Raw genomic sequence first — 22160 nt, forward strand, 5'->3', positions numbered from 1 at the left:
TTTGTGAAATTAATATTGTATAAATGGGTCACTTAGCCTTCACTAGATAATGCCACTGGGCCAAATGTTCTTCAGCAATCGCCATCGTGACAATAAGTTAGGTTACATGAAAATTATTCAACAGGATAGTTTTTTTTATTCATTTCAGATGACTTATGGTTTACAGTAAACGTTCAGTATTCTTTTTACATAAATTATATTTAAATCATGCTGAATAATAATATAACTTCACAGCCAGAAACAAAAAGAATCATAAATACGTCAAATGTATAAAACAAAATCAATCAATTAAAACTTTTAAATAATAAATTTAAGTATATATTATTAACATTTTTTTTCTTATCGAGTGATTTAATGTTAACTCGATGGTAAATTAATAAACATTATTTATACCTATTCATGACAAATAAAAATATATCCGTATTAAACATACATAATTTGAAAACATCTCATGCATATACACACTAGAAAAAATCATTTTCATCCGACGAGACTTGAACCTGTATCTGCTAGATTCGCGCCAATATGCTTTTACAATTAAGCTAAGAACATCTTACTAAATTACGACGAATTAAACTAGTAGTTGTTATATGAAATGCTTATCGAATTGCGTTGTAATGTTGGCTATCGGTTTTAGTATATTACATTAACGGTTAGTAACTAAGGAATTAATTGATACCTACCTTAAATTATTAAGAATAAAATAAATAGTTTATTATAATATCATATTAAATTTTATATAAGTACCTGATAAGGGTTACCATATATAAGCACAACGCCTGTCGTAAAATTATTTATTTATTTGTGGTTAATAATTAATAGAGATAACATTATTCACTTTATAACAATTTTATAATTAATTATCGTTACCACCGGTCTGTTCAAATCCATTGCTGAATGAAAGCTTTCACTATGTTTGTTGGTTGTTTGCTCTTAGCTGCCATGATATTCTGCTTTCATATTTCGTCAATCCAGTATACTACTTATCTTTATTAAGGGTTTTGACTTACTTAATTTGATCACATAGACCTTAGTAGACCTTCTTGCAATTGATAATTAATGGTACTGGATAGTCCCATATTGAGAAGGAATAAGCTAAGATCTGTTATAATAGTACTAATAATAATTATATTAATATTAATATAAATATTTTAATATTACATCAAATAAATGTTGTATTTTTAGTCGATGTTTTATGGGGTTACGACCAAAATATGTATTGATAAATATTTTATTTAATAGTATGAATATTACATAAATTAGTGGACATAATACAAAACGAGTTGAGCAGGCTACATTCCCACCCCGGTATTTGCGTTAAAATTTTAAAATATTGTTTGTTTAATCTACTATTGAGATAACAAATAAAACAATAATTGTTTTACTATCGACGAATTATATTATTATGTTTTGGTTGTCTCGCCGTTCAGGGACGATTATGCGATAGTTAAATGACCGATTCTACGCTGTATGGCCCAAGATCGTTGCCCGCTACACGTTATTGCTTGATTCTGTTTTTTTTTTAAATTTTGATAACACAATGTAAATAGAGAAGAAGAGGGGTTTAATAATTATAATACTAAATCAAAATATATGTTTCTATCTACTTAACTATTTATTTATTATTGTAATGATACAATTATTATATAAACAAATATAAATTGTATCCAGCGATAAATAAAACTATTGTAATAACAAAGTAATTTTCAACTATTAATGCAATATATATACAAATAATAGTATATAATAACTGCAATTATCAAAAAAAAATATTTGATTAATTCATTCATTCATATGGCGATAGTTTGTAAATAACTAATAAATTAAACATGAAAATTAAAATGAAAACACTTTGATCCAAAGTACGGATAAAAAGATTTTTTCATCAAAATCATCTCTTAAATTTGGTTTGTTAAAAATATTTCTGGTTATTTACCAGCGATTATTTTAAGTTTTATGAATGATGTCTACATTAATTATAGCCGATATATCGAATCTGAAGAAAGTCTAACATATTTTTTATAATACTTTTCCAAAGTTTTTCATTGCTGTCGCAAATGTGGATTACTTTAAGTCCCTATAACATTATTTGTATTTCATTATAATTCGTATGGCGAATCACTTTATAACCCGAGAAGATACGTAAAGCAACTTTACGTTAGATTACCGTATGAATTTAACTGACATAATTTCAAAACAACTCCACTTACCCTGTCCAAAGGACGAATTCCACGGAGTCACCCTGTCGTTGCCGCATTGCGTGGCCCGCTGACTCAATCAGGGCCCACGGACTGTCGCACGCATAGTCTCCGTAGCGGCCGCGGGGCCTATGATAACCAGAACTGCCTCTGCTGTCAGTCTTCCAACAATCTAGAAAGTAAAAAAAATATTTTTATTGATTATATTATAAAACTACTTGTGTAGAAACAGTAAACAAATACGCTTAAGGGGGGACATGCTCGTCGAAGGTCAAAATTGAGTTTTTATTGTATTTTCAAACCATGATCCTGGACACTCCTTAAACGTTGTAGATAATCTATTTATATAATTTTAAAGCCTTATTATTCTTTATAGTTATTTTAAACATTTGATGACTGCATGAAGTATTTTTGTTACATAAAATAGTATTCTTTTAAACCTCTCGCTCTAATGTTTTAGAATATAGTCATATTTCGGTACAGAACTGTGCAGCGGTGTTAAGATTTTTTACATTTATTAATTTTTAAACGCATTTATAAAATCATTAGTATAATTTATTACGAGATATTTTTTGTAAAATATTCACGATAAAAAATTATATTGATAATCTCTGTGATCCCAAATTTGACAAGAATTAGGCATTTTATTATTCAAAAAATCGGCAAGATTAACACATTTGAAGATGATTCTAAAGATATTTATTATAAGCTATGTCCTTGACCATTTAAGTGTGATAAAAATCTTATGAATAATGATTGCTTTATAATAATTATTGACCTAAGAAGAAGGTGGTGTTTTTTTAAAATACGCCATTTCTTTTGTCATTCCCTAGTGGTTAAACTACAACATACGGCCGTAGCCATAAAATGACAAACTATAATTAAAGTAGGGAGTAAAATTATGTTAACGCGCGTGTTTGAACATGTACCTAACCGAATTTTTTTTTATTTTTTTTTAAACGGTACATGTTCAAACACGCGCGTCAATATCATTTTACTCCCTACTTCAATTAAAGTTTGTCAATTTATGGCTACGGCCGTATGTTGTAGCTTAACCACTAGGGAATGACAAAAGAAATGGCGTATTTCAAAAAAACACTACCTTATTCTTAGGTCAATAATTATTATAAAGCAATCATTATTCATAAGATGTTTATCACACTTGAATGGTCAAAAACATAGCTTATAATAAATATCTTTAGAATCATCTTGATATGTGTTAATCTTGCCGATTTTTTGAATAATAAAATGCCTAATTCTTGTCAAATTTGGGATCACAGAGATTATCAATACAATTTTTTATCGTGAATATTTTACAAAAATTATCTCGTAATAAATTATGCTAATGGTTTTATAAATGCGTTTAAAAATTAATAAATGTAAAAAATCTTAACACCACTGCACAGTTATGTACCGAAATATGACTATATTCTAAAACATTAGAGCGAGAGGTTTAAAAGAATACTATTTTATGTAACAAAAATACTTCATGCAGTCATCAAATGTTTAAAATAACTATAAAGAATAATAAGGCTTCAAAATTATATAAAAAGATCATCTACAACGTTTAAGGAGTGTCCAGGATCATGGTTTGAATATACAATAAAAACTCAATTTTGACCTTCGACGAGCATGTCCCCCCTTAAGGCCGATTTAACTTTATATGTTACATTTTCGCAACGAAATTGATAATATCAAATACAACTTTCTTTTTATTACTTATAATATTTCTTAGGAATCGTAAAAAAATAGTGCGTAGGTACTCACAATATTATAATATGTATTGACATACCTATATATAGTATATATATATAAAAAGGTATGTATAAGTATATAATTTTTACAGTATTATAAAAACAGTATTATAAAAATAAATGAGATGTTAGGGTGAGCTTATTATTTACAAACTAACTGTTATTAATTATTACTCTTTATTCTATGAATAATACGAATTTTCGAATACGAATAAAACCGTCAAACGCACAGTCGTTGCATACGGGTGCGAGTCATAGACGCGAAATGTGAAAGCAGCTAAAAAGGTGGATTGCTTTGAGAGAAAGATCCTGAGGCGGATGTACGGACCCATGAATGATAGTGGGGAGTGGAGAATTAGGTACAACACGGAACTATTCCGCTTATACCAAGATTCAAAACTCTCTACCTTCATAAAACTCCAGAGGCTGAACTGGGCAGGCCATGTCCAGCGCATTCCTGAGTCACGAATACCGAAGAAGATCCTCGAAGTAAATCCAGGGCGGAAAAGGCTAGTGGGAAAACCACGCACACGATGGGGTGACAACATTACAAAAGTTGCCAACCAGCTGCTAAAAATCATGAAATGGAAAAGACGTGCGGAGGATCGTTTCGGCTGGAGGACGGCAGTGGAGGAGGCCAGGGCTCGACTTCAGCTGTAGCGCCATCGAATAAAAAGAAGAAAATGTTACCAATACGAGTAGGTAGCTGCATTATTGTTTAATAATATCTTTATAAAATCTTTTTTTTTATTTAATGATTAATTCAAAAGATTTTAGAGTGTAACAATCCATATTTAACATACAGAATTTGAAACTACCTAGATATATACGTATTAGAAAAAAATCGTGTAAAATGAATGTAATTTGTATGAATAAGTATTAAATTCATAACTAAGTAGGAGTCAGATGACTCAATTGATAAATTACGTCTGAGAAAATCTAATGGAAACAATTTCGAGTCTTGCCTGGTATCATATTTTTTCTAATATATATTATTTTCAAAATATTATATATAATAATATAATATAATTATATAAATAATTATCTAAAAAATCTAATTCACCCTAATATTGTCATATAAAAGTCTTATTTATAGGTTAATTTATATTTATACTAATTATTTTTACACACAAAATCACAGGAAATGATACCTTATACAGGTACGTAAAATCAAATGATAGAAATGCATCGGTTTCTATGCTTTATAAGTTAGAATACCTCGGCTTGCGGTCCCACCAATTTTATTGTAAAGTGTTTTTTTTTTTAATTTACATAGTATTGTTGTAATGTATAATAATTGTTGAATAAACTCGCGTACCCTAGTTTGAAGATAATACTTAAATTTAAATCTCATGGTTGGACCAAATTAAATCTTTATGTAGAAAGTTTATTACTAAAAATCATTCTCAGCTATGATATTTATATAGTATATGGTCATTATAATAGGCATCAGATTATAGAAATTAATTAAAACCAATAAAAAAACGTGTAACTGATCATTGTCAATTTATTGGTTGCATAATTATTATAACATGTTTAATTTTTAGTATTTTTCCGATTGAAACAGACTTTATAGGGAAGGTAGAAGTGTCACAAGCCATACATAGTATGACTTTGCGTTTATTTTAAAAAGCTTTCCATAAGCATATGGGTCACGTGAAAGTTTACTCATGCGTATCCTTTCACATTCAAAATGCTTTCAAGTGTTTGCGATGGAAATAAACTACTTTGTAACACTTTAAATAGCAACCTTAAAGTTACGTAAAGGCCAATGAAAGTAAAAAAACAATAAAATTGTACCTACATATCAATATAGTTTTTTTGTTATTTAAGTGTTAATTATTCCTAATCATTAGGAACTTGGTTTTTTCGTTCAACAATATTTAAAAATATGCCTATTTCGATTTTTTTTATTGTAATGTATTTATTTACTCCTTTGCTGCTGATAAATAATAAAGGAATTTGCTTTAATTATATTTAACTAAGAATCTAGGGTGGATGATCATAAATACGATGGTATATTTAATTCATTTATCTAGTATTTTTCTAAACTACAGTAAGTAATTTCACAAGATTATTATGAAAATCACACTCAATATACTTAGAGTTTAAAAGCTACATTTTTGTAAGAAAATACACAGTTTCAAAGTCTCGCCAAATGTATTTAATCAAAATAAAACCAATCAAATGTTCGAGTTCTGACGACATTTCCGGGAGACATTCGCGAGATTTGTAAATCTTCTTTCGAAACAAACACCACTTTCAGTTTGCACTAAGTCTCAAAGCTCTCCTGAAAGTCTAATTTGCTTTTGATGTTACCCCAGTGAGCGATGAAGTACCTACCAAAAAGATGTATGGGATAGGCTGTGTAAACTTATTTTGGTGGAGAGAGTCTACTCTTATTAATTACTGCGCAATACCATTTTGTATAGTGCCAAAGATAATGATATAATATAATGAAAAAAATATTCGATAATGTATACCTACACATCAGTAATAACCATACAATCCTAGACTTTTTAAATTATATTTTTATATTTTAATAAATCATAATAATATTATTTGATAGCTTTTGAATTATGCAACGATATAAAGACTGTTTATACATACTGTTTTTTTTTCTTTATGGAGCTTAGATATACTGATTTTTTTTACCAATAAGAACTAATTATTACTAAGTAAAAAGCACATTATTGTCATAAAGATAAATATACCTTTAGATAGTAAGATTATCACAGATTAGTTATTATTAGTCTTTCTAGGATAAGCAATATAAAAGCCGTTTAGTCCAACAGTTTATTTTTTTCACATAATATAATATTGATTGTAAGCTGAATTCAACTTACTTAAAACTACTTTAGCTTAAATAACTTGGTAGACAAGCTGTATGACGTGTTGCAAAAGTTTCATTATTAATACATAATATTATATACATACTTATTCATTTTGTCGATGATTATTCTATTTACAATATTACAATAATATTAATACTATCAACCGAAATTACTTTATGGAGTTTGAATTTAAATTCTAATGGATTTAAGTTTTTTACTATTCCATTTGAGTCGTCTTTTGCGACCCGGGTTTCTCCTTACGGCAGTGCCGGAAGATATCAAAAGGCGAAACCCGGATCGCAAAAACAACTCAAATGGAATACTACAAAAACTTAAATCCATAAGAATTAAATATTACAATAATTTACCATTTATGATAAAATCTAGTAGTATAAAATTCTACAAATTAATTTATTATTAGCAGTTATTCCACAGTCATAAGACTATATATATATATATATATATATATTATAATTGGGAATAACCACAAAAACATAACTAATATTATATTTTGAAGAATGGAACTTGAACCCACATTCATTGCCATTTATGCCGTATTGGTAGTTTATTGAGTTACGCACGATATCAGGTTATCGTATAATAGTATGCATGTATATTCTGTATTATATATCAATTATATTATATATATGAAAAAACTTAGTAATTACACCGTTTTCAGCATTATTATTATTTATATTGTTTTAAACATGTTATTATTATCACTTATAACATTTTATAACCTAGTATTATTTTTATTAATTATAACAATTAAAGTCATAGACTGGGTGTTGCTACTATGGCTAACTATACATCAACATGGTTAAATAGATAGAACGACGTCTGAAAGTAGGCGCGACATGCTGAGGAATTTGAATGGTTTTCTATCTAAATTTAAAGTGTCCTACGGCTTTGCGTGCGAGTAAGCTTCTAGGATTCGTCATGAGACAAGCCAAGCCAAGCCATTAAAGAATCTTAATGTTCTACGTACACTCTCTGTGTTGTTAGTACGGAGAATTCTTGAATATGGGTCCATTATCTGGAGTCCTTATGAAGTTTCCTGTTCAGAAGAAATTTCTTCGACATCTTTATTTTAATGTAGGTAGGTACTAATATTTTTATATATTTTAAATATTTTCCTTTTGACAGTTTCTCAAACGAGAATTTTCTGCCTGAATTTCTTAAAGGCATGCTCGCCTTTCATTTCCTTGAAGCTCGTGGGTCACCTCTGCTCTTAAAGCATTATTCCCTGCTCTCACGTGGTAGGTATAGTTTCCAATTGTGATATTATGAAAAATCTATGCACCCGTCAATTACATGCATGGTCGCAGCGCAGCCATGACCTATTTTGGGTGAAAGCTGTTTCCTCATATCAGGCTCACCAGGCACCAATAGCGAGGGCTGTGCGACTGGTCAATGCACTCCCTAGAGATGTAGGCTTTTTAGCGATGCAATATATATCTCGTTTTTTTAATTCTATTTTATTGTTTAATTTGAATTTTTCTTGAATTATTATTGTACTTTTTCTATGAAATTATTTTTCGATTTTGTTTTTCTTTTACTGTGTTTATTTACCTGTACTTTTTATTTTAAATGTCAGTTTGTAAGCGTCTTGAATTAATTATTTGTTATGTACCTAATGTGTCTTTTTTATTAAATAAATAAATATTATAATTGAATAAATACCAACATATTTTATAATACTCACAACATAATGAAAAAGATATTTTCAATTTTGTATTACAGACAAAAGGACACAATTAAAATTGAAGTAAACAAATTTGAGATAATTTTGAATATAAATTCAATTTCCTTCTTCAAATACAGTTAGTTGGTAGTATTCATCTTTTGAATAATAAATGAACATAATGTTATTTATATCACTTATGTACTTTATAAGCATTGCTATTTATTGTACCCAGTTAATTAGTATGCAGCAACTGAAATGTAAAAAACACAATTATTTTTCTTTCATTGTTAGGTTTAATTAAATATTTTAAGTTGTCTATGTAACATAATACTTAAACCAGTTAAAAAACGTAACAGTGTTGTACTCTGCGAACAATTTAGGCCTAAATTTATTATAGTCAATGTCTTGATAGCGTAAAGACTCAGATGAGCCAATCACGTTAGTCAGTCTTAAACGTGATGGATTTAGAGATCTTTATTAAGTTTATGAAGGAACCCTTGCATTGTAGGCCTGTGTGTTCTGGGGAGATAGGCGAATAGCCTCAAAAGGGACGCAGAGAGGCTGAGTGTGACTGACTGTAGAGAGAGCTTGGGTTAGAGATCCTAGAGGACGGTTGTGGAATTGACCATGGACCTGAATAGACGAGAGCGCCAGATTAACTAACTACAGTACATAATAATTCTTTTTATTTTTAATCCAAATCCGAGTATAATATGTACCTACACCTCGCATTACCCATATGTCCCTCTGTCTCTCGCCAGTCTGCTCGCATCTTTCCAGATTATGACATTATCTGCCGTATACATCATGTGGATGGTAGTTGGCAATATTTTAGGACGCCAGAATTCGGTTGGTTTGAATAACATGCAGGCCAGGCTTCAATTTTATTGAAGCATACGTAGTACCTAGCCGAGCCAGATCAAACTTCTGTAGATAGAGACTGTATGATCAGAATCTCTTTATTACTTCTAAATTCATACAACATTCATTATTCACCGCAAGCATCTATTCTCGAAACTAAGAATACGAATATTCTGAGCTTTCGTATGATGACATGAACAATAACTGTGGTTAAATTAATTTTCAGATATTGATATATTCCACTTACGTGAGAATGAGTTGAGTGAATCTTTTTTTATATATTTTTAAATAGGGTATACTCATTCGGTGTACTTTCGTGTACCTATTTGTGACGATTCTATTTAAGTTCTCTTTTTTGTAAAAATATTATCATTACTGTTACATATTTCTTTGTTTCCCACCCCTTCCGTTTTACGTTGTGAACATCTTGTATTCATAATTTGTATTTTATTGAATCGATACCGTAAAGCAGTACCATCAAAATGGAAGTAACGAAAAGGCGGCAATTTTTTGGTTTTGACTGAGTAAATCGCGAGTTCCAAACATTCCCATTTATTTGGTATTACGAGCTATTTTTGCAAAATATTCGTTCGCTTTTATTTAATAAATAAATTATTAAGACTAGATTGGACATTGTATTTATGTCCGACAACATAAATACCGCTAAATTGTTATACAAAACTGAACAAAAAGCACTTATGCGATAATAGTCCGCAATTCAAAAGAAATTAAAACCTTTGAAATAATACATCGTGACCAAGCTTATGCGATAAAATTCTGAAAACTTGAGAGCGAGCGAAAAAAAGTGAGAAAGCAATTACTTTGGTCACAATGATAAGAGAAAAAATAACCGAGTGATTTCACGCTGGCAACACTTAAATGTAGAATGAGACCTTTGAAAGCGTTGATTGCAGTCGTACTTATTATTTCCTATTCCAGCGCCATTGTGTCCTGTACGACCGACCGGTCCATTTCCGATTCCTTCGCAGCTCTCTAAGGACTTTACCGTCCTTTAATTGTATTGCTTTTACCTTCTTTTGTGCTTTCACCGATTGTTATCACTTTCTTAGTTTCCGTGAGACTCGGAATTAATTTTCAAGAGAACGGGAGTTTTTGGAAATATTATTCATGAATTCAGTTTTGCATATCAATATCTTTTCTGATACAATTTTCTCGTTAAATAACCGTTGTTTAAAAAAAATATTACAGTTTTTTTCTTCATGATACAATTATTAAACTTTGATTTAAAAAAATCTATTTACTAGTTATTAAATTTTACATTCTTATAACGTCACGTATAACGATCATGATGAAAAACTGTGGGAATCCACTTCGGCGGGGGATAGGTATTGCAGATGAAAAACAGTAGTAGTTTTTGGTGATGCTGTAGGAGCGAGAGTTTATTTATTATTTAAATAACTACAAGGATAAAATCGGTACACATAATATAATATCAGTATAAATATAATGACATTACGGTGCGATGTGTTTTTACCGGGAAGTTATAATCGAATGGCATTCCCAATCAATTATTATCCGCTTTCTATCGACGTGCTCACAATTGAAATAATATCTTAAATATAATTAAGTTGTTTATTCCCATATAACCAAACTAAGAAGCGTACATCCCGGCTACGTAGATAGCGTTGTGTACACTCTACAGTAGGTAATCATATATGAGTGTTTCACTAGCATAGTAAACCAAGTCCATTCTGGTTATTTTTGGGTAAGCTAAGTTCAAGCATAATTTTTGAGTATTTATAATTCTTTAAGGATATGATTGCAATTTGTATGTGTTATTTTGAGTACATTTAAGTTATTATGTAAGGGAAATTATACCCTTACATAATAAGAAATACTCAAATATTATGTTTGAACCTAGCTTACTCAAAAATAACTAGAATGGACTTGGTTCACTATGCTTGTGAACCACTCATATAATGTACGTCATATAGCAAGTAGTAAATCTACGGAAAAAGGACAATGGCCTAAATTAACAACTCTGGACGGTTTTGCATTGTGTTTTTAGTGCATAAACCAAAGATGTAGAATGTTCTTCTAACCTATAACTACTAATATTGAAGTAGGTTTCAATTCACCGTATGTGTCAATTTTGTATGGAAGCAGTAAAAATGTGGTGAAGAATGTGGAAAGATTGTATATGAATAAAATTACAGGTCTCTTTCTGCTTTACTTTCGTGTTTTTGGGCTACATAGATTTTTTTAACATCTTTGGTATATTCTAATAAATTAAACCGAAGTATCTGTCTGTGATTTGAAGGTATTTATATTTTGTTCAGCGTTTTAGTTATTTCTGTGATACCTATAATAATTGTAAACAATATAGTTTTTTTTCTTTTTAGTGTTGTCTCCTTGTTTGTTTTTTGTTTTACTACTACTCGATAGCTGATATTGATAAAATTTGAACTACTTTAAATGAATTAGACAAAAGGTTTCACTTTTTTCAATATGGCGACGTATTCTAATATGCAGATACTATTTATAACGTTAACATAGCTTAACTTTATAACAGAACCAAGTCTATACTTATAATTTAGTAGCCATGAAAATACTTGAGAATGGATACTTGATAAAATAATATTATATGCCTAATAATTTATAATACATAAACAATTAAACAATTAAAAATAGAAATTCTAATGGATTCAAGCTCTGTACTATTCCATTTAAGTCTTTTTCTGCGACCCGGGTTTCGCCTTTCGGCATCTTCAAGCGCCGTGTACACTCATCAAAGGTAAACACACACTGACAACAAACTCTCTTTACTCTGTGTATTTACCTTTGGTGAGTGTACACGACGCCTGAAGATGCCGAAAGGCGAAACTCGGGTCGCAAAAAAACGACTTAAATGGAATAGTACAGAGCTTGAATCCATTAGAATTTAAATTTAAATTCCATCAAGTACCTACAGTCGATAGTATTAATATAATTAAAAATACATTAATAAATATTTTATTTCAATGTCACTATAACAAATGCATTGTTCCGTTTATAAAACATACGATACGAGTATAATGCAGAATCAGCTACAAAGGTGAAAATTTTCTATTGTACAAATGTATTCAGAATAAATCAAACGTTATTTATGCCAGTAAAAGACATAAATATTATGCTCACCAATATTCAATACGCACAGTTTTATATATAGCAGTAGAGAATTTATTTATTTTTAAAAACTAAATAGCATCTAGGTATGCCGGAAGTATTTATTGTACACATAGCAATTTCATAATTTGATATATTATGTAAATGCCATGTGTGTGTAAAATAATGAGCAAAGAAAAATCTTCATTTATGAAATATGAAATTATAAATATAAAATTTTTACGTAAAAAATAGTACCTACATAGTTCTTATTTTTTTTTTGTAGTTTTAACCTTATTCATAATAAGCAAACGACGATCTACTTTTGTATCGGGGAGACATGAACAAAACAAACTGTTTATATTAATTAAATTTGTATTTCACATTATTTTAAGTTGGGCAAGGTTTGACAAAGAACCCTTACTGATTGCAGAGTGGCAGTTGCCGGAGTATGTATTTGAGAACTTTTTTTTTCGGTGGTTGATAGTAAACAACGTTTAGTGTGATTCCTAGTAAAAACCAGAATGATATACAATATTTTCATAATTATGTTTAAACCACGTAATTTTTATTATTCTATGTAAATAATAGCGCAACCATTTACGTAGCCTCCTTCTGTAATTAAGTTTATGATACTGTAAAAATCTAATTAATACGTCTGGCGAGATATCGACTCTATATTAATTAGTTATCATTCGCCATTCAAACGTGTCAAATCATAACTAACAAACCCAAAGCTCTCTGTCGTCTATTGGAAGGTGTCATAGCCCCGAAGTTTTATACCAATCATTGTATTCTTATCAAGTAATAATAAGCAGCATAACATATAGTCTGGAAATGCATTTAATAAGGTATGCTTTATCACTCACTGTTTCAAGCTTTCTTTTTAATAGTATGTTTTATATTATATACTTTTCATAACAAACTAAACGTCTTAGAATGTTATGTTTAATATTGATAAACTTTTTTTTAATATAATAATCATACTTTTTTCAAATCAGAATCAATTTAACCCTCAAGAAGGAAGCATCGAATATATTCAATCACTGTATCAAATCAGACTGTTAACAAGTTGTTGTCCATAAAATAATTTAATATATATAGTACATTCTAATAAAGCCAGTTTGAATATAAATAATGTTAATATTAAGTTGATCCCGCCATTCCATAAGAATAATAACTACAAGTTAAAACTAAAAGGTTACACTCATATACTAATATACTATATGTTACATCTATCTACATTATATGCTGAAAGTTGACTTATTACAGTGATCCGAAATTCTTATTTGGTCCCGAAACAATAAGTTTCTTTAAAAATATTAGGGTTATAAAAAAAATACTGCCTTGATAATATATTATTCTTCTTATTGCACCATACATAACGGAGATTACTAGAATCAGGATTTTTTAGCTTTATCCTTAAAAATTCGGTAGAGCTACACTTCTATCAACCACGGAGGTTCTTCTGACTGAAAATGTCATAAATTAAAATTCTCAAAAAGTGAATTATTTTTAAATTTTATTCACAATTCATTATTGTATAATTACTGTACGGTATAGTTCATTTTTCACTAATTTTATTTTAAACTGAATTTATTTTAAAACCGACTATTTAAAGGTGTATAACATGGAATATTCCAACATGGTAATGTAATACAATTCAACGTTTCCAGTGGTAATATACACGATTGTGCGGCAAATTCATTTTTAATGGGCAATACAAAATTAAATATTCATCAAAGCCAGCCGGATAAGTCGAATCCAATTACCAAACGAGCCAATATCAATTACACTATGTTTATTTTATTTACGATATTATCATATCAGGTCGATAGGGCTTAGTGATGACGTCGCTATTTTTCAAAACAAATACTTATATCGCAGAGCACGCATATCAATCGATTTATTGTACAAACTGTAAAACATTTATAAATACGTTTACAACTTTCCTTATTCCACCAGTTGGTGGACGTCACTCCAGAGAACACAACGTGTCCTCAGTGACACAGTTAAGTTAACACTGATAAAAGCAAACAAACAAAAATATCAACATAATTCTGAAACACCTCAGAAATATACAAATTAGAAAAAAATTAACCTGCCGGGCGGAACTCGAACTCGAATAACCTGAGTTACTGCCAAAAGTTGGTAAGTCTAGAAATCGTGAGATAGAGTAATAATTGCAGTTTGACATTCCGTCTAAAATCAGGCATAATGCTATTTTTTTGTGCTTTGTCTGCATGTTTTATACATCGCATGACCTTGAATTGTTTACTAGCATTACGTATTTAAATATAGACACATAATGTGCTGTTCACTCTAAATACCTAAATTATCGACATACCAACTTTTGGCAGTAACCCCACGTTATATATAATATTCATTGTTTACCACTTTTTTTAAATATCAGTATGGAGGTTGTATTAACAGATTTTCGTTTTTATGAGAAAAACGGATGTTGGTCAATTGCTCAACGTGTAGTACTACATACTGTAAATACTGGATCCAAACAATAACATTTAAATTTCTCACACACCGGATTCAGGACGTTATTAGCTTGATGAGTAACCACTCGTCCATCGTGAGCATTACTATAATACTTAATAAATCTTGTGAATTAATTGAAAAAAAAAGTTTATAAAAAAATGTATAAGTACGTAGAGAAAATAAATAACAACAGCTCTACCTATTATTATAAATTATTAAATTTATGAATCATTCCATTGCAGTATTCTCTAATTTACGTGCGTTTGGCACTATTATGGCTTATCGACAGAATACACCTAAAAAGGGCAAACAATTTGTGCTGGATTTTATACAAGAAATTATTATCTTTCAAGCTAAAACTAATAGTATACAAATCACATGCGTATTATGTAGCCGTTAAATTAACTTAACTCACATAAGTGATGCCGCCACTGAATAGTGACAGATTTTAAAAACGCTTACGTAATCTATTAATATAGCAGAGTATATCGTACACAGAATTCAAACAAATAATATTATTTATACAAGATGTTGACCGTGTAAAAAACTTAAGAAACGTCACCGATTTTAGCTTTTATTTTTATATTATAAAGTAAATGAGTTGCCTAGAGTCATAGCTCACATTATGAAATTTTCTCATTTTTGAGGTAAATATTATAGTTGGGTATCAAAAGTCATTTTGAACCATGTAAAAATTGAACATATATTATTTTGAAAAAAAACACTTTCTGATATAGTATATAATAACCAATAGAAAAAATCTTTTTGAAAAAAGTAAGTCACCCCGACGGGGAATCGAACCCTGTATCTCCCGAGTATACGCCTCATCCGTCGCATTACCATTTATGCTACGGCGTGACATAGGTTATTATATACTATATCAGAAAGTGTTTTTTTTCAAAATAATATATGTTCAATAATCAGAATGATATATTCTTAAATCTTGTGAATTATTCGTTGAATAAAAGAAATAGTTAATTATAAATTATAAGCAAGTGCAAGTAGCTACATCTATAAAAATATTGGAGAAATTCCACGACGTCGGTTAGTAATCAAAAGTAATAGTAATATATACCTACTTTGATTTAAGAAACAAAAATCGATTGCCAAAGTAGTTGATTTTGGAAGGAACGCTGATGGGTAGGTATAGTAATTGACCAATAGTTAAAATTTGTTCGCTATTAGTATGTCACGCCGTAGCATAAATGGTAATGCGACGGATGAGGCGTATACTCGGGAGATACAGGGTTCGATTCCCCATCGGGGTGACTTACTTTTTTCAAAAAGATTTTTTCTATTGGTTATTATATACTATATCAGAAAGTGTTTTTTTCAAAATAATATATGTTCAATAATCAGAATGATATATTCTTAAATCTTGTGAATTATTCGTTGAATAAAAGAAATAGTTAATCATGTAAAAATTGTTTACAAAGTTGACTGTTGGTGTCATAACTCATGAATAATGTGAGATCCAAGTAAAGTTGTAAGGCCGTTCATCTAATAAGAGAGCTCTTTTTCTCATGTGTCTGCAGCTTTAGGAGTATTATATAATATATATATATTTAAAAAAAAACATAATGTAAATCGACTCACTCACTCATTTAATATTCAAGAGAGTTCAATACCTTTCTTCTAATTACAAAAAACAAAGCTCTGGTGTTTTTTGCGTATATTTCAAAGCTCGAATTTTGGAATATATGAGTTATGACTCTAGCTCCTTTAGCATTGTTAGCAAATAGTTTATATTTATAAGTTATAGTAATAATAATATAAATTTATAAAAAAACGACTCACTTAGGTAAATTTAACAGTAGAGATCACTATTATACGTACTTAAGTCAAATTCACCGCACTATTCGTAAAATTGGGGCTAAATTTGTATTCTTAGAATTAACCAGGCGCATACGTATGAGTATACCAGAATGTACTTAGCCATCCATTAACTAATGGAATTTCTATCGTGCTTTGCACCGGAAACGTTTTTTTCCACCCACTACGGGAAGCATTGATGTTGTTTGATTTCATGATTTGATTGAATTTTTTTGTGAACCAAAATTATTATTGTCGAGTTAACGTATGGCCGGTTCTGTTTTTTCCGTTTTGCGAGTGTTAGAAGCAGTGACGTCAATTGCCACGCGTGGAATATTTAATTGTCTCAAAATAATTTGTATTCTTTACAAACATAATAATATAATATTACGTTTATTTCAGAAAACAAGCCTTTCTATTGTACCTCAGTTTTATATATTGGGCACGCTGATTATGGAACAAATCTGAGGTGTTAAAAATAGTATATTATGTAACTACATATGTATAAAATTAACAATATTAATCATATAAATTACGATATCAATTTAGGAAAATGGTGAACATGACCTGAACAATGTATAAATTAATGTCATAATATCGAAGATTAGGAAATAATTTGCTGAATGCATTAGGTTTAACGTTAATTATATTAATTTGTGGCGATCAACAGCTCATGTGACATATTGTCAGCAAAATCCATGACATACAAATCGGTGGCTCGATTTTTATATACATCACCTACTGCCAAAATTTTATTATATTCTTATGAATAATTCTGCTCCATTTTTTAATCCTGAAATCACCACAGAATACAAACAAATGCTGAAATTCCTGTATTTCAAAATATTTTTATATGATTTGGATCAATGATAGGGTATTAATTGTTATCTACGAGGAATGTTAATTTTAAAAACTGTTCAATTAAAAAAAAACCTTTTTTAAAATTATGTAGATAATTAGTATAAATACAAAATTGTACAAAATAAAATTTATGAAAAATCTTCGTTACGTATATTAATTTGGTGATGCAGAAAAATATTCGGACAGAATTAGAGAAAATACTATTCCTGGAATTCCGGTACTTACCTATTTAAAATTCATTCCGGTATATTGTAATCCTAATTGAGTAAGGGTAATATTTTAACCTTGTATTTTTATGTTTATTTAACCTACCTGTATTTGTAGTAAATAAAATAAATAGTAATAATAAAGTAATACATATTTAAATCAATGGAAACTTCTTTGTCACAATTCTTCTTCACTAAACATTTTTTTAATCGCTATAACATTAATATAATATGTTATAACATATATAATATTATGTTTAGTATTCGAATTCTAAATTCTATAAAAAAGAATATTGTATATATGTACTGCTCTTAACCTGAGTTAAACAGAGTTTTTAGTATTCTATTGTGAAAAATACTTAATTTGTTAAATATATTTATAACAATATTATAATAAAATAATAAATATATGCTTTTAATTGACAACAAGTTTTAAAGCAAAAAATCTCTATGCAAATAGAAATTTAAACTTCGTAAGTAAATAATAAAATTAATACAATTGTCTCACAATTAAATAATCAAAACAAAGACACATTGTAAATCTACAATAATGATAAACGTATCGTAAATATGTCATCATTATAATATATATATGAAAATATTTACTTTACCGCTTCATCATTTACAAACAAAAATATTTGGTACTGTTCGGATATCAGGAATACAGCGGAAAACACATTTTGAAAATACCCAATATACTGGAGTATTTGTTAGTTTGGGTTAGTTTAGGTTGGGTTACGCTAGGTTAGATTAGGTTAGGTTAACCTAACAAATAATCCAGTTTGTCGGCTATTTTCAAAATGTGTTTTCCGCTGTATTCCTGATAATCGAACAGTACCAAATATTTTAATCAAATCTAGGACTAAGAATCTAATTAAGACCCCATATTATATCTAGCAAGAACATCCCTTAAATTTTCATATAATAGTATATTGTCATAGTACCTACTAACCCAATGTTAGTTAATATAATTTTTTTAACTAAAATTCAAGAAACTCGATTATATAAATGGAAAATATTATAATCTGTGAAAGTAAATGTAATACCTCGCATTAATTTAAAGTGTTGATTCAATATCCAATGCTTACAACTGATAACAGCAACTGTTAAATTATTGAACAGGACCTGAGTGATTCAGTGGCGATATGTTTCCTGATACAATGCACAAAGCACTTGCAATGTGTATGCATAGTTAATCGATTAGTGATTGGTAGATACTCTGTGTAATCTCTCATTAGGTCAGTTAAGATAACGTATTAATAGGTAATCCCTAGCAAAGTGGACAGCATCTGCATATTTTATTCAAAGTATCTATCATAACTAATGGGATATAATTAATATATATTATTTATACAATTACACAACAGATAAATGTTACATTAGTTTTTATGTTAGAGCACTTGATATTCCAATACTTATGTTTTACTATGAGTGACAAAAAGTATCTTTTAGAATTAGGTAAGCTATGATACATAGAAACATAGATAAATAGAAACTTGTCAAACATTCTTACGGGATATACGAAAATAAATATTTTTTTTAATTAACTATTTCTTTTATTTAATTCACAATATTTTAGAATGTACCATTCTAATTATTAAACATACATAATTTTGAAAAACACTTCTGAGAAAATATATTATAACCATTAGAAAAAATCTTTTTTTTTTTGAAAAAAGTAAACCACCCAGCAGGAATCGAACTTACATCTCTTGGGTTTACGCCTCGTTCGCGCATTATTCTCTATCCTACGAGATGACATACTAATGACGGCAAATTTCAACTATTGGCCGTTTAATACCTGCTCATCAGCGTTCTTCTAAATCAAGCTACTATTGAAAATTGGTTTTTGTTTATTAAATCAAATTAGGTACCTTATTAATATATTCGTAATAATAATAGTATATTCATTGACATGTTTTCTTTTTCAAGTACATACGGAACATTTTTTAGTCATCTTTACACGATTTAAGAATAATAATATATTCATCCGACTCTATCACAAAAGAAATTGACGTGCGAACAGGTCGACTATCCTCTCCGAATGGCAATGCACCTCAACGCGGCCGAAATTTCGTTCCACATAGTGTTGACAATTATTTGCTGTTTCACTTATGTACGTATCTCTATGCGACATATAGGATATTTCTTGATGAAAAACTATAAAAATAATATATTAAGTGTAAAATAGGTAGGCAATAATATACAAAAGTAATTTAACTTACTTCTTCTTGTATCTCCCAGTGATGAATATAGTGAATCGTAGTGAAGGTCTGTTATGTGCCAGAAGAATCCTGAAAAGTAAGATAAATATATTAAATTTCGCTACAGTAGAATTAAGCAATTATTATTTTTCTATAGTTTGGAAGAAAAACAAATGAAAATACTTGGGCATCTAATAAACCTTTGTTGTAGCCAAATTTAGAAATAATAAAAGGGTATAATACACTAATAAAATAATACTCAGGTATTAACAGAGACCAAAAACTGCGCCGTTTCGTCGGTTGATCCCATTAAAAAGTGCGATGCGGTTTTCGGTGGAGTCCCCGGCATGGCAAGTTGGGCCCGTTGCCAGCGCCCCGACGTCGACGACGCCCACCGACGCCGCAACAATTCCGTTGCAGAATGCACTATATTGTCTGGAATTATTTAAGGCTCCACTAGCGTCACTGCAGAGTATACGGCCTGGGTTTTAATTTTGTGAGAACGGCTGGTGTGAAATAGTAATTTGAAATTTTGATTCCGGCAAAGAATGGATCGTTTAGGCTTTATTTAAATGTTTGAAATAAACACTAGTAAATTAACCAGATAGTACCAATGTAGTTATTATTATATTTATTTTAATATCGTATTAATGAATGGAGGATGCATAACTTACAAACGAAAAGGGGTCAAGAAAAGAGACAACGGAGAGGTGAATAAAAAGTACAACAGGGGCAGAAGATTATCGGGTCAAACTGAATTGAGTTGGAATTAAGGTCAAAAGAAAAACCCAAATTAAGACTATAATATGGATATATATATATATATATAGTAGCAGTAATAATATATAGAATAAACGATGATTATAATATATTCAAAGAACCTTTATTAGTTATTTTTATCAATCAATTTTTTGTGAAAATTCAATTTTAAAAAAAAACTGATGAACGCCTTTGAACGAATGAAATAATTTAGTTGAAGTAGTGTTTACATGAAAAATTGAGATATTATCTCAAGATCGTACTAAAGATAGATTTATAAGCCAAAGCAGCTGTCAATATTAATACTTCCATCAAATATAATATCGTACAAATGACAAAAAGCTGTCTAGCTATTATTATTAAAAGCATTATAATAAAATCAATTCCGACAGTAAATATTATAAATACGTATTTATATTGACATGACAAAAAACTCATATTATGTTTTATTTTATATCACATTACGATGCCTAATACGCCTATTTATAACATTTAAATATTATAATATAATGTATCGTAATAAAAAAATATTATAAAGAGAATAATATTATGATATTAAGTGAGTAATATGAGTCTTATAATAATATTAATAAACATACACCATTATTATCACACGTTTATTACCCATTTTCGAATTGTATAATATTATACCGAATAAACATGGATTATTAAGTTTGAGTCTACTTAATTAATGTGTACATATACATGACATGTTGCATCACTAACCATTACTTCGCCACTTTATGTAGGCTTGTATTAAAAATGTATATAAATCATTTCCTCCGGTAGTTATAGGTTAAAATTTTTATATTTCCACCAATATCACTTTGTTACTACACAGTCTTTATAATATCCTATTGAAAAATATTTGTGTAGTATTTTTTACGATGCTATCTATCGTGCGGTAAATGTAATTGATAGTACCACTTTTTCTTATTGATATTTTTTTATTGATGTGTTAAATGGGTTAAGTTTATATGTATTTATTGTTTTTTTTCTTTTGCGAAAGCATTTACGTTCTCTGATGCAGTATTAATTGTTTTGTTTTGTCTTTTGCTTATCCTTGTTTTTTGTTATCATAAATAATTACGTATTGTATATTTTTACTGTATATTTTGGTGTCGTCCTGCGACTTAGCGCGAGAAAGGCAATCGATGCCTTCAAAATGTGGTATCACCGTCAAAAATTTCGTATTTCTTAGACGGAGTACAGGGAAGACTAGTCGAACATCCAGACTCCATATAAATGAACATCTCTCAGCGATTTATATCTGAGACGCATTTTACAGTTTTTTTGTATATATATTATTCAGTGCAGACCTGGAGAGACTGATAGTTTTGGGTACCATTCAGTGGTACCCAAAACGCGCTGGCGTGATGAGAGATAAAG

General features: G+C 29.4%; 1 protein-coding gene across 1 annotated transcript in view; it reads right to left on the minus strand.

Annotated features, from left to right (window-relative positions):
* Positions 1-22160, minus strand: part of LOC147079016 (acid sphingomyelinase-like phosphodiesterase 3b) — a 259878-nt gene that overhangs the window by 129492 nt on the left and 108226 nt on the right. Inside the window, exons 3-4 of the mRNA XM_085948705.1 lie at positions 20034-20102; positions 2211-2370 (exon numbers count right to left, since the gene is read on the minus strand). Of these exons, the coding sequence (XP_085804831.1) occupies positions 2211-2370; positions 20034-20102 (229 nt within the window). The remainder of the gene's footprint in view (positions 1-2210; positions 2371-20033; positions 20103-22160) is intronic.

This window comes from Rhyacophila brunnea, unplaced genomic scaffold, assembly GCF_057557595.1.
Source record: "Rhyacophila brunnea isolate RB1 unplaced genomic scaffold, BYU_Rbru_1.0 scaffold_10, whole genome shotgun sequence".
Lineage (NCBI taxonomy): Eukaryota > Metazoa > Arthropoda > Insecta > Trichoptera > Rhyacophilidae > Rhyacophila > Rhyacophila brunnea.